The 12,397-nt window shown below is 36.6% G+C and overlaps 2 protein-coding genes across 13 annotated transcripts in view; both read right to left on the reverse strand.

Annotated features, from left to right (window-relative positions):
- Positions 1-563, reverse strand: part of BBS10 (Bardet-Biedl syndrome 10) — a 180,741-nt gene extending 180,178 nt beyond the window's left edge. For 7 of the 8 annotated variants that reach the window (XM_068561760.1, XM_068561758.1, XM_068561761.1 and 4 more), the window contains exon 1: positions 337-563. In XM_068561760.1, the coding sequence (XP_068417861.1) occupies positions 337-521 (185 nt within the window). In that variant the 5' untranslated portion in view covers positions 522-563. The remainder of the gene's footprint in view (positions 1-336) is intronic. The other variant, XR_011076065.1, reaches the window with a different exon arrangement.
- Positions 564-2,908: 2,345 nt separating this feature from the next.
- Positions 2,909-12,397, reverse strand: part of OSBPL8 (oxysterol binding protein like 8) — a 200,436-nt gene continuing 190,947 nt past the window's right edge. For all 5 annotated transcript variants that reach the window (XM_068560527.1, XM_068560528.1, XM_068560531.1 and 2 more), the window contains 3 exons: positions 11,144-11,249; positions 9,285-9,387; positions 2,909-7,441 (listed from right to left, as the gene is read on the reverse strand). In XM_068560527.1, coding sequence (XP_068416628.1) covers positions 7,309-7,441; positions 9,285-9,387; positions 11,144-11,249 — 342 coding nt within the window. In that variant the 3' untranslated portion in view covers positions 2,909-7,308. The remainder of the gene's footprint in view (positions 7,442-9,284; positions 9,388-11,143; positions 11,250-12,397) is intronic.

Raw genomic sequence — 12,397 nt, forward strand, 5'->3', positions numbered from 1 at the left:
ACTGTCTCTGTGATATCCCTAGTTTTAGTTTTTTCCTTTTTTAAGTTACTTTGTTCTACTTCAAGATTCTAGGGGTTGGGTCGAGCAGGAAGGAAAGGAGTGAGAAATGCTCTCGGCAGTTGTTAATGATTCGATGTCTGGGAATGTTCCCTCGGGCAGCGGGCAGCGGGCAGCGCTCTAACTCTGAGCGTACAAGGGTCTCGTCCAAGGTCAGTTCTTCCAGGAGCATAACCTCAGGGACAAGAAGTTCAGGGAGATGGCCTGAGGGCTGGAGTGCGGGACCTGAGTACCTGGTTATAAGATGCTCTAACGGTCTGGAGCGTGACACGCAAGTACCTGGCTATGGGATGCTCTAAGTGTAGCGCCTTCAGGAGGCGGCCTCCATCCCGGCTGAGCAGCACCTCGCCAGTGGGCTTGGTACACAGAACCTGCCGCCCTTCGGGCCCCAAGCAGCAGCTCACGACGGTTTCTAGCACTTCCGCCACCTGCAACGCCGCCCTCACAGACCCCGCAGCGGCCATAGCCTTCTAACTTCTGACGGCTTCGGGTCGCCGCCTGTAGAAGCCCAGGACGCGCAGGAGCGGGGCGCAGGCGGAAGCGGAAGAGGCGGGGAGGAGGCCGGAAGCCGGTGCTGCTCGGTTTCTTGGTTGGGCGAGCGTCCGTCTTCCCGCCCGCTCAGCGGGAGAGCCCCGCTGTTCTGCCAGTAGGAGCTAGCGGTCCAAAAGCCCGCGGAGATGGGAAAGAGGTCGGGGCTTCTCGGGAGCTGTCCCCGGACAGGAAACCGCAAGCCCTTCTCCCCCTCCTAGGTGAATTCATTCCTCTCTCTTGGAGGCTTCAGCTGCCACCAGATCCCTCCGTCTCCCAGGAACCCGGCACGAGAGCGGAGGGACTGGGCACCGCGGCTAGAGCTCGGTTCGTTCCCGACCGCCGTCAAAAGTTCACCGTTCCGTAACAAAAACCTCTGCCTTGGACTCGTGCATGTCCTGTCCACACTCTGCATCAGCGGTTCTCTTTCGGGATGTAGGACAGATGAGGAGGCCCTGGCCACGGTCACGAGCTGCAGGCTTCGTGCTTTCTGCTGGGGGCTTTGCCACATTTCCTGGGCTTAGGTATCACTATGAAACCCACCACGGTTTAACTTTTCCTTAGCAGAGGTGATAGATGTGAACACTTAGCCACAGTGGTAAATCAATAGGATGCTTTAAAAACACAGTGACCCAAGATTATTGGACACAATCGGACGGCAGAAAAAAACATACTGTTCAGCAGAAACAACATACTGTTTCGTATATTGACACACACATACCCTCTCTCTTTAAGGATGAAACGGTTAAGAGCATAGGCTTAATATTTAGACCTGGGTTTGCTGTGCCATGTACTTATCTGTGACATTCATTTGTCTCCGCTCTTCTCATCTTAAAAAAAAATGGTGATAATAGATATGTAAAAAAAAAAAAACACAAGGTTTTAAGGAGGGTGAGAATGTTTACAAAGCGGTTTTTTAAAAAAAATTGAATAGTAATTTTTTTAAAAAATAAATTTATTTATTTGTTTATTTTTGCTATGTTGGGTCTTCGTTTCTGTGCAAGGGCTTTCTCTAGTTGCGGCGAGCGGGGGCCACTCTTCATCGCGGTGCGCGGGCCTCTCACTATCGCGGCCTCTCTTATTGCGGAGCACAGGCTCCAGACGCGCAGGCTCAGTAGTTGTGGCTCACGGGCCTAGTTGCTTCGCGGCATGTGGGATCTTCCCAGACCAGGGCTCGAACCCGTGTCCCCTGCATTAGCAGGCAGATTCTCAACCACTGCGCCACCAGGGAAGCCCTAAAGCGGTTTTTTTTGTTTGTTTTTGCATGGTGCCTCGTAGGTACTAAGCACTCAACAAGTACAACATACTAAACAAATTACTGTGACGTGTCACCACTGTAGGGGCCCACTATCTCCACAAGAAAGGGATATTTTGTAAGGTGCAAAAGAGTTATATAACACAATACAGGACACCTATTAAGAGTGTGGTCAACACTAGTAAGAAAATTATTTACCTTGTAGATGTTTCATTGAGGTTGAACAGTGAGGGCCTGTTTTCCCTACCCCTTATTCCTATGCATAGGACTGGAGAAGCCTGTCAGCCCTCCCCTTCCCCCCAGTAAGACAGAACCAACTCACTATTAACCAGAAGGAACTGGATCCTGAGGGGTGCAAATATGGGAGGGGAGGATGATGGAGGAAAAGAGGAAAACTAGAGGAATGATTTCTTGCAACATACGTGATGTTGACTCAGTATGGACTAATAGGTGATTTGCGGGGGGAAAAACTTTTTCATGTGGGTTCTGTATATATGCTTGTGTAATGGCAAGTTTCTTTTTCTTTTTTTAGGCCGCACCAGGCAGCTTGTGGGATCTTAGTTCCCCCACCAGGGACTGAACCCAGGCCCGAGCAGTGAAAGCACCGAGTCCTAACCACTGGACGCCAGGGAATTCCCAAGTTTCTTTTGTTCTTACCCATCACAAAGGGGTTACTCGAGTCGAGCAGTGGATTATTACAAACATTTAGAAGTAAAGTCAGAGTTCTATTTAAGTGTACAGTGGAAAGATAATGGACATTGAAGTCAGACATGGATTCAAACTTGGGCTCGCTGTCACTCTTACTATGTAGCTTTTAGAATCATTTAACTTCTCTGAGCCTCAGAATCTTCATCTATAAAATGTAACTTCCACTTATCTGAAGGTTATGAGTATTCAAGAAGAATTAATATGAAGCATCACGTAAAGCATACATTAAGGATTCTAGCTGTTAAATCCCTTCCAAGCCCTTCACCATCCTTCACAACTACCCCCCCAAAATGATTTTTAATTAAAAAATTAAGACTAAATAATCTAGTCACCATATGTTATATTCAGTCGTTTGATCAGTTTGCTTTTTAAAAATTTTATTTAGAATGCCTACTTGTTGAAGTTAGCATCATTTTACAGATTAGAAAAATTCAATTCTTTTGTCTCTGCAAACGTTTATAATAGGTTAGGAATAACAGATTAGAAATGTAATACATTACAAAACAGTTGCCTATGACTATCTGTACATTTACTATGCACCTTAAGGAAAAGAATTTGACAGTGTGCTGTACTTACTCTGCAGATAACATCCTTTTATTCTATTTCACAAAACTGACCAGTGGTAGTGTTTGAATTTATAAAATGGCCATTAAACAGGATATTTAACTTAAATGAATAGTTAGCATGCTAAAAAGTGAAAATTTTCAACTGAAGTTCTGTGGCTCATCAGTTCAAATGTTTCATGGCATTTTTTCTTTAAATAAATTTCAATATTGTAATACTAAAATAATTTTACATAATAAATGCAGAAAGATAAAATTTTCTAAATATTTTAGAAAGTATATTCACATTCATTTTGTCATGGGTTTCTTGTGGTTCTTCTAAATATGTTAATCATATTAAGGAGACACTGGTCCTATACAATTTTAACAGTCCATCTTCAATTAAAAACTGTAACGAAACAAACAGTATGTTAAGACTAACAAAAAGCAAATTAAATATACTAAATTCACACTACAGGTAAACAGAACGAAAGCAAATTACATAATAGTGGCAGGTTATATACATTTTAAAGAATCTTTTTCTTTTTTTTTTCATAAATTTATTTATTTTTATTTCTTTTTGGCTGCGTTAGGTCTTTGTTGCTGTGCGCAGGCTTTCTCTAGTTGCAGAGAGCGGGGGCTACTCTTCGTTGCGGTGCGCGGGCTTCTCATTGCGGTGGCTTCTCTTGTTGCGGAGCACGGGCTCTAGGCACGCGGGCTTACTTGCTCAGCGGCATGTGGGATCTTCCCGGACCAGGGCTCGAACCGTGTTCCCTGCATTGGCAGGCGGATTCTTAACCACTGCGCCACCAGGGAAGCCCAAGAATCTCTTTTTCCATGTAGTCAAATAAGATAGAGGTTGAAATGTAAACTTAGTGATTTGTGTGGGGTTCCCCCCTGACCCCGCTATGGTTCAATTTGGAAAATTTGGTATAAATGCTAATTTTAATATTTTATTTCTATACATTTAATATAATTCAAAATAATCCGCAGCATCATGTATGGCTCATTATCACTGTATATCAAACAAACAAACAAAAACCCAAATATATTCATTGCTCACTAGAAATGCTAAACACTGGAAAAAATGGAATTTTATACATTTTTTTCTTAAATATTTGACTAAGATATTCTTCAGAAAGTTAAAACTGCCTTCTCCACATAATTTTGTGTGTATATGGCACGAGTTGACCCCTAAAACAGTGTGAATCCCATTGAAAAGGCACTGTTTACAATACGCAGAATAATGTGACAAGTCTACTTCAATGATGTCTGAAAGTGAAGGATATATTTGAGATAGGTAAATAGACAAACCCTTATAAAAGTACAGCATTACTGTTTAAATATGCTATAGCTATATAAAAGGGAATAAAGTGACAGAGAAATGACCCTTTTGTGATAATTAAGACTATAAACACTTTGAATCATATTATAGTTCTGTAACACAAAAATGACAAAAAGTATTTTCTTAAAGGCACAAAAGCGTGAATACTAAATGAGGGTTTTATTTTACAAGGCCAATTGTTTCAATGGAATGGTAACAAAGATTACACTGTATAAGTAGTACAAGAAAATACTGACATGAAATATAAGTAAAATATCTATTGCTGAAACTTATTTCACATGCCCTATTTATTATCTTTTCCTGGGCCATCTATGTCTCACTAAATGGTAGATAACTGAAGGCATAGTATATTTAACAACTAAAACAGAAATGCACACATCAATAATTATTACTCATTTAAATTTTCAAGTGAAAAAATAAAATTTTTGATCAAATGAAGAAAAAACTGGTCATAGGTCTTAAATCCTAAAAACCACCATGAGGCTCTCAGACAACTGGGAACTGTCAATCACAATTTTTATGAATCCATTGTGAAGGAAGATTAATCTCAGGTGGAGAACATTCAAAGTCAACTACATATATGGCTAAATACAAAGTTAATTATGTGTTTTAAAGTATTCACATACTAAGCCTAGGATAAGCACTGATCTAAAACTAAGCCACCAATTCCTGAGTTTTGTGTTCAATTCACAGAAAGGAACTCACACAACTAAAAGCATAAGAAGACTATTAGATTAGATATATGCTTTTAGTGTATAAGAAACAGTCATGAGTAACCCTGCTCTTTCTTATGAAATAGTTTTTGACTCCTTGAGTAATAAGAGCCCATAACACATTTGCCCTAACAAGAAAATATACAAAAGTAAATAACTACCTCTCCAGTCTTAGAAGGTAACCATACAAATAAAACACTGTTTAGACCAAATGAAAGGAACATACAAGTGGATAAGACTAAAGTCCCAAAGGGGAGTTGCCAACAAAAAATATAAGTTTTCAGGGTTTAATAATGAAATTATTTTGTGATCAGCCAATCAACTTATATAAATTAATACTAATTTAAACCATAAAAAAAGGATCAAGTCGTACAGTATTTACAAAATATATATCAATGAATAGGCAGTAGAGCATAACATTGGTAACAGAAAGTGAGTATAAAAATTATATCAACAAGTATGAAATACAAACAAAAACCCACCTATTCTAGTGTAGTCATATTATACCTATACTTATACTGGGTGTAGGTATATGTTATTTACGTATAATCTATTTAAAAAATGTTTTCACACGTACATATGGAATACAGCATTGTTTTGCCAAAAATACATGGGAAATAGCTCTTCATAAAATCTAAGGATATTTAAGATAGCTATACTGGTTAGGTGGAAAAAAGCAGGCCCTTTTAATCATTTTCAGTTTTCATAATTTAGCAATCATTCCTTGATTTTATACTTAGCATGGCATAAACATCTGATTATATTTTTACTAGTGTCTCACAGTCTCTTCTTAGTCGAAGGCAAGTGTAGCCAGAGCAATTATTCTCTCTGACCTTCATTTTCATTTCAAAATCTACTTTCCGAATTCTAAGATACATAAAGGAAAAACATTAAACTGAAAAAAATATTTAGGAAAAATGTTTGCCTGAGCCTGAACAAAAGGAATCTTGAGGAATTGTGGTTTTGCCACAGACTGCAGTTACTGAGACCAGAGGAGGATAACAGAGAATTAAACTTGAGAACTTGATGCTCTTCTTAGATGCTCAACTTATTGCACATTTTAAAGAAACCAATTTTAACGTACACATAAATACCACCACACAAAGTGTCTTTTCTCATCGTCCTTCTCTTTTTGGCTTTTGAAGTAAAATATTGGTTATATATATATTTTCTATTCAACTGTTTCACTGAACACACTAGAATCTAAATGAAAGCTAAAATAAGTTTTTCATAATGAAAAATCATGACTATCAGCATTTCATACACCCTATAATTCCATCTCTAAAATTTGGCCTATGTTATTGGACCAACTGAGTTTTTAAAAAAAAAAAAGAAAGAAGGACAGCAATCAAGTTTGACCACACTTTTTTCAGCAAGTGCTTAAGGGGGTGTTATACAGGTATGATAGGAAAGATATAATCAGTAGATCTGAGAACCAGAGTTTTTTTTGTTGATATACACATACATATATTTATACCTGTATCTATAAATATTAAATTCTAGGGGTTAAAAAAAAATCTTGTGTAAACTTTTGATAAAAGCAGTTTGCCACCTTGTCTCTCAATAAATCAATTTTGACCACAATTTTTTTTTTTTGCTGTTTCTAAGAAGACAATTGAGCTGAATGCTTTAGAAATGATTTTTTTTTAACAGTACAGTGCATTGAACTATTTATGTCTATTATCCCATCATTTCCCATTCTGTAATTCCTTACTGATAAAAGTTTTGTGCCGGTTTTATGAAGAAAATAGATTGCTACACATATATTTATAAGATTGATAGCATTTTTGTTATGAACGACATTAATGCTATATATTTCATAACACGAACATACCATAGACTCTAAAGACTACTGTAAGGTATACATAAGACACAATTGTGTATACATGTGGATTTGTTATACTCACATGTAGACACAGTCTCACAAAAGCTAGAAATGTTCTGGCACTTAACACATAGTTCACTTTAATAACCAAATAGAATAGCTCTTATTTCAGGGTTAAGGATAGAAGGTAGGAAAAGTCAACAGTTCTACATATATTTCTAAGGTTTTCTGTTTTAGAAATATTGTGATGTTTTAATAAAGACCAAAGCAACTTCAACACTGGTCCCAGGCCAAATATGATCATTCCAGTTCATTGAGTCAACGGTAAAGGACTTCTACTTAAACATGAAGTTTATTATAACTTGAAGCAAAATCAGGAGAAAAATGATGAAGTAGTCTTTTTGTTGCAGAAAATAATCCGTGGCAGGTGTGCTTGAAATTAAATGATTTCGAAGAGCCATAATATTTCTACAAAAATAAGCAACAATAAATTTAATAATTATTTACCAAAAATGTTAGCAATGAAATCACAATTTGATATATGGTCACAGAATTCATTGTATAAAATTCAATTGTATAAAGTTCAATCAATTACTACCACCTGAATAGGGACTGATTATGCTATGTGGACCCACTATTAGGTCTTGCCTAATCTATACTCTACACTGTACCAAATATATTACTTAAATGATGTGTGTTAAACATAATTTTTAAAGTTCGATGACTTTAAAATATATCACTTTCTTTGTTATCACAGTGGTTTTAAAACAAAAATTTTGCTTCTTAGTTGGCCCACTAAGGTTCTTTTATCTTTCTTTAGGAGACAAAGGCCGAGTTGGAGAAAAATCCTTAATTCACCAGGAAAAAAATAATTAATACAACAAATTTTGTGACATTCCTAACTTGAAGAATGCTCTGTAGGCATTTCATATGCTAACAAAAGTAAAATGTTAATTTAGTCATAAAATGAGCTTACATTATCCTCATGCCACTCTAAATGCTTTTGGCTAAAGAGCGCTGATTAGTGAAGACGTTTTTCTTTTTCTGACTTCTATTAAAGTGTTTTACGAGTATAGCGAAAGAAAGGAGGCAAATATGAACAAGTAGCCTCGTTAATTTATAAATATAATTAAGTTAGGAAACTCGAGCACTTTATATAAGGGCTGATGATACCAAGATGCAGAAGACACGCTCCCTGCTCTGAAGAAGCTCATGGTCCAACTGGGGCAGGGTGCAGTGAGGTAAACAGACACGCACAATTAGCAACTCTGTAGCGCAGTAAGCACTCAAAAAGACTATGTATAGGGAGCCATACAAGCCAAGTGGAAGGATTAATAACTACAGGGCAGAGTGATTAGAAATGTTACAAAAAGGGTGACATTTGAGTTATATTCTGAAGGATAAACAGGGATTTTCTTGAGGGGCAAGGTGGGAGGAAGGGCAATCTAAAAAGTGGATTCAGTGTGGGTAAAGATCCGAAGACGAGAGAGCACAGTATATTCTGGAGATGTGAGGAGTTTCATAGGACTAGAGCGTGGGTAAGTGGAGAGGAATGGCAGGAAATGAGGCTGTAGATGAAAACAGCAATTAAATGTAAGCCCCACAGATCACCAAGAACAGAAAAAAAGATCTTAAAAAAAAAAAAAAAATCCTCCAGAACATCTAGCACTGTGCTGAATACACAAAAGAAGGCTGGCTAATATTAAAAAAACTTAACATCTGATATAGCGATGGGAGACAACCAATCTGAACTCATGCCAGCCTTACCAGTGGAGCAGAATCACGACCCCTTCCCTTCCAAGGAACTTCCCTAGGTGTTATGACCTTTAGTTGCCGGATCTCGGAGAGGTGAGTGAGGGGATGGGTCTGGGAGCGCACAGGGAACACTTGAAGGTCTCAGGGTAGTGGCTATTTGCCCACTGTTATGGGAAGTATTTCAGTATTTTTAACAACTGGTGCATTCCAATTAAAATCAGCCATGTACAAGGGAGACTGTGGAAGCCTTTGTTACCTTTCTCAGGAACCACCCCACTTCCGCATTCAACCCAGCTACATTCCTAGTATGCTACAGCAGTTAAGATGAAGAGATTCCAATTCTAGTCTCACAGATGAGACAAAACAACCTCCCATCTCTCCCAAATATTTTAGTGCTGAAGGAATTTCCTAAGTTTCAGTAATCAGGTGACAGGTGCCAAGGTTCTATTTTAGCTTAGCAATGTTATAAAAATGTAAAGTTTGCATATGATTTCCTACATAACAGGATTCTTAACTCCTCTAGACTCAAATGAATAGTCACTGTCGTATATATTACCTTTTAATTTCTTCCTGTGTTTGTTTTATAGATTCAATGGAAGTTTGAATGTCTCCCAGTTCTATCCCTTTCTTTCTTCTTGCACTTGGTTTTACTGATTGAGCTAAAAAGACATTTAGAATAAACTTGGTGAAAACAGTGAACATATTTAATTATAAACAATCTAAATTTCAGATTAATGATTCTCATGTAATAATTTTCCTAGGCATTATTTTTATGGCTTAGAGACTAACATACTACTCCTAATACTTGGCATTTTTGAAGTTTCAATCATATTTCAAAACTAGAACACTATAGATATATTTAAAGTAACCAAGAATTAGTTAAATTTTGGATTGAATCAGCTTTATTTTTTAACCAATTAAAATAGACAAAAATATTTCTTTAAAAATACATATATTAACTTGGGGGAGGTATTACTCTCTTCTGTCTCTTGCCTATTTGCCTATATCTGAAGAAGTCAGCTTTTTAAGCTCCCTTTTCAGTTTTTTTATTAATTGCTAATGTTATCTTTATTCCTTTAGTCACCCAAACTTTAAACCTTTTCAATTGGTTTTAATATCTCTTCTACAAATTTTTATTGTCAACCAACAAAGTGTATGGTATTTTTTAAAATCCCTTCTCATATCCATTCCTTCCTTTCCATTTTTTTTCAGAGCTTAACCTCTCTCCAGATCTCAGCTTTCTCATTTGTAAACTTGGGATAATAATAATACTCAAACTTCACATGGTTGTAGGAAGGTATGTTTAACCTCCAGTTTGGCCCACATTAAATACTCAGTAAATGTCAGGTGATACATTATAGGTTATATAGTGGAGTGGATAAGAGAATGAATTAAGGAGCCAAAATATCTGCATATATAACATATATATATATATATATATATGTATATACATACACTGCCTTATGGGGTATACAACCTTGGGCAGGTTAACCCGCGTCTCACTTTCCTCTTCTGTGAAATGGGAACAACAGTATAACTAATACTCCTTTTGAGCACAACAGTACCATGTGACTCCTGCTTTTAGAACTTTATTCATTTTATTCCTCTTTTATTCCAGTATCTTGTCCACTCACCAGCATCCCTCAAGCCTAGATTGCTATAAACCATTAGAAATCCTCATAATTGATCAGGGTTCCTTTCCTCTAAGGACCTTCCCTCAAGCTGAATTCAGCCCCCTTTCCTTTAAACTCTTTACTATTTGTCATCTACTAGTTTCTTAGCATTTACCATTTATTCACCTCTAGTATTATCTCTGTAAAATTGAGTTCCCCAGCTTAGTGTGAGCTTAGTAGAGACTACAGTTTTAAGAAAACTTTATTTTCTCATAATGTCTCAGACATTACCTTAATCCTTGATTATATCTCAGTGCAGTTCAAGACAGTTTATACATTATCTGACTTAAACAAGAATGGCACACTAGTAAATTTAGTTCATAATTTGATAGTTATATTTTTACTTCTCTGTGACCTCTAAACACCACAATAATTTATTATGAGAATAAAAAACTTTTCTGAAGCATGGAACCGAGAACAAAACTCAAGAAATGCTGCCTGCGTTGAATCTAGGAAACCATCAACAATTTTTCAGAAGCTAACAAGGCATAAGAGCTAGCACTACAGTGTGGTTCTTGATTTGCATGTTTCCCCTTTTTTCATTTCCCATGCCTTTACCCTGTGGCCTGGTCTTGAAATTTATAATCTAAAATAGCTTTTCTTGTACATCATCCCTGCCCCCACCAAAACTTACAAATCTCCTTGAGTTAATAGGAAAAACCATTTTCTTATATCAAACATAGTAATATACTTTTAAAAACTTTGACTCGTATTGTCAATAGTCTACAATAAATATTTTTACCTTCACTTCCAGATGAGTCCTGGATATCAGGTTCTGGGGAGGAATAGCCTTTTGCCACTTTCTTCTGTTGCCTGGTTGGCTTATGTTTCATTTTTGGGACACTAACCTGAAAAAAAAAAAAATCATGCTATTAAGTGAATTTGCACTGAATTTTGTAATTAAAGACCAATGTTGTACAACCGTCAAAACTGTTCATGGGCACAGTACTTAGAAATAAAAACAAAGATGAAATAGTCTAATTAAGACTTAACAAATATGATACACTTATACAAATTGTTTAATTTTAATAAGAAACATTAATTTGGCACAAACATCGAAGAGTATAAGAAAATATACAATGAAGAGTTTCCTTCCCACTCCTGACCCATATCCACCCAGTCTCTCCCTCACTAAAAAGATACTCAATGCTATTAGTTTGTATATCCTTCAACAGACATTTTTATGCACACACAAATAAGAATATAGATACCTCGCTTTTCTAACTGCACCAGTTAGTACATCTAGTTGAATGTTAAAAATAGTGCTCTTTTAAGATCATACTTATCTTGTTCCCAACATAAGAAACATTCTCAGTGAATGATGTTGGGTTTCCAATAAAATTATTTAGATTGCTTACTTTTAATAATATCTGGATAATGTAGAAAGCATCTTATAATAAATGGAAATTATATTATTATCTTTTCAGAGCATAATTTAAACTTACTGAAAACATTTGAGTAAATGTACAAAATTCAAGAGTATGTTTAACCATCAATTAGGATTAAATTTTCCTTAGGATAAAAAAACCAAATGCAAGAGAAGAAACTAGAAACAGAAGGGCAAGGTAATTTACATGCTTAGAAAAACAGGGAACCAATGGTCCTAAGTCTTTAACTCTGTTCTTACCTGTTTATTGTTCTAAATAGGAATTATCCCCAGTTAACTCTTCCTTGAAATAATTTTGCAAAATCTTTCTCATGGGCTTAAAATTAAAATTTGTATAATTTTATTACAGAAAGTAAATAACAAGGCAGGTTCTAGATTCAGCCTACACTGTGCCCTCCTACTTTAAGTCATGGAAACTTAAGATTTTATAACATTTAGACTACAAATCCACATTCTTAGAATAGGTTCAGATTGGAGATTGATAAAGCCTGGTGAGAAGTTAGTAAAAATGAGAAGGGGAGTCAGTAATCGAACTGTCAGTATACAAAGATTTAATGTGATCAGTAAACTCTACTGTTAGGAGGAAATTTGGATGCCCTGTGTGTCTCT

Source organism: Eschrichtius robustus, chromosome 13, assembly GCF_028021215.1.
Source record: "Eschrichtius robustus isolate mEscRob2 chromosome 13, mEscRob2.pri, whole genome shotgun sequence".
NCBI classification, from domain to species: Eukaryota; Metazoa; Chordata; class Mammalia; order Artiodactyla; family Eschrichtiidae; genus Eschrichtius; species Eschrichtius robustus.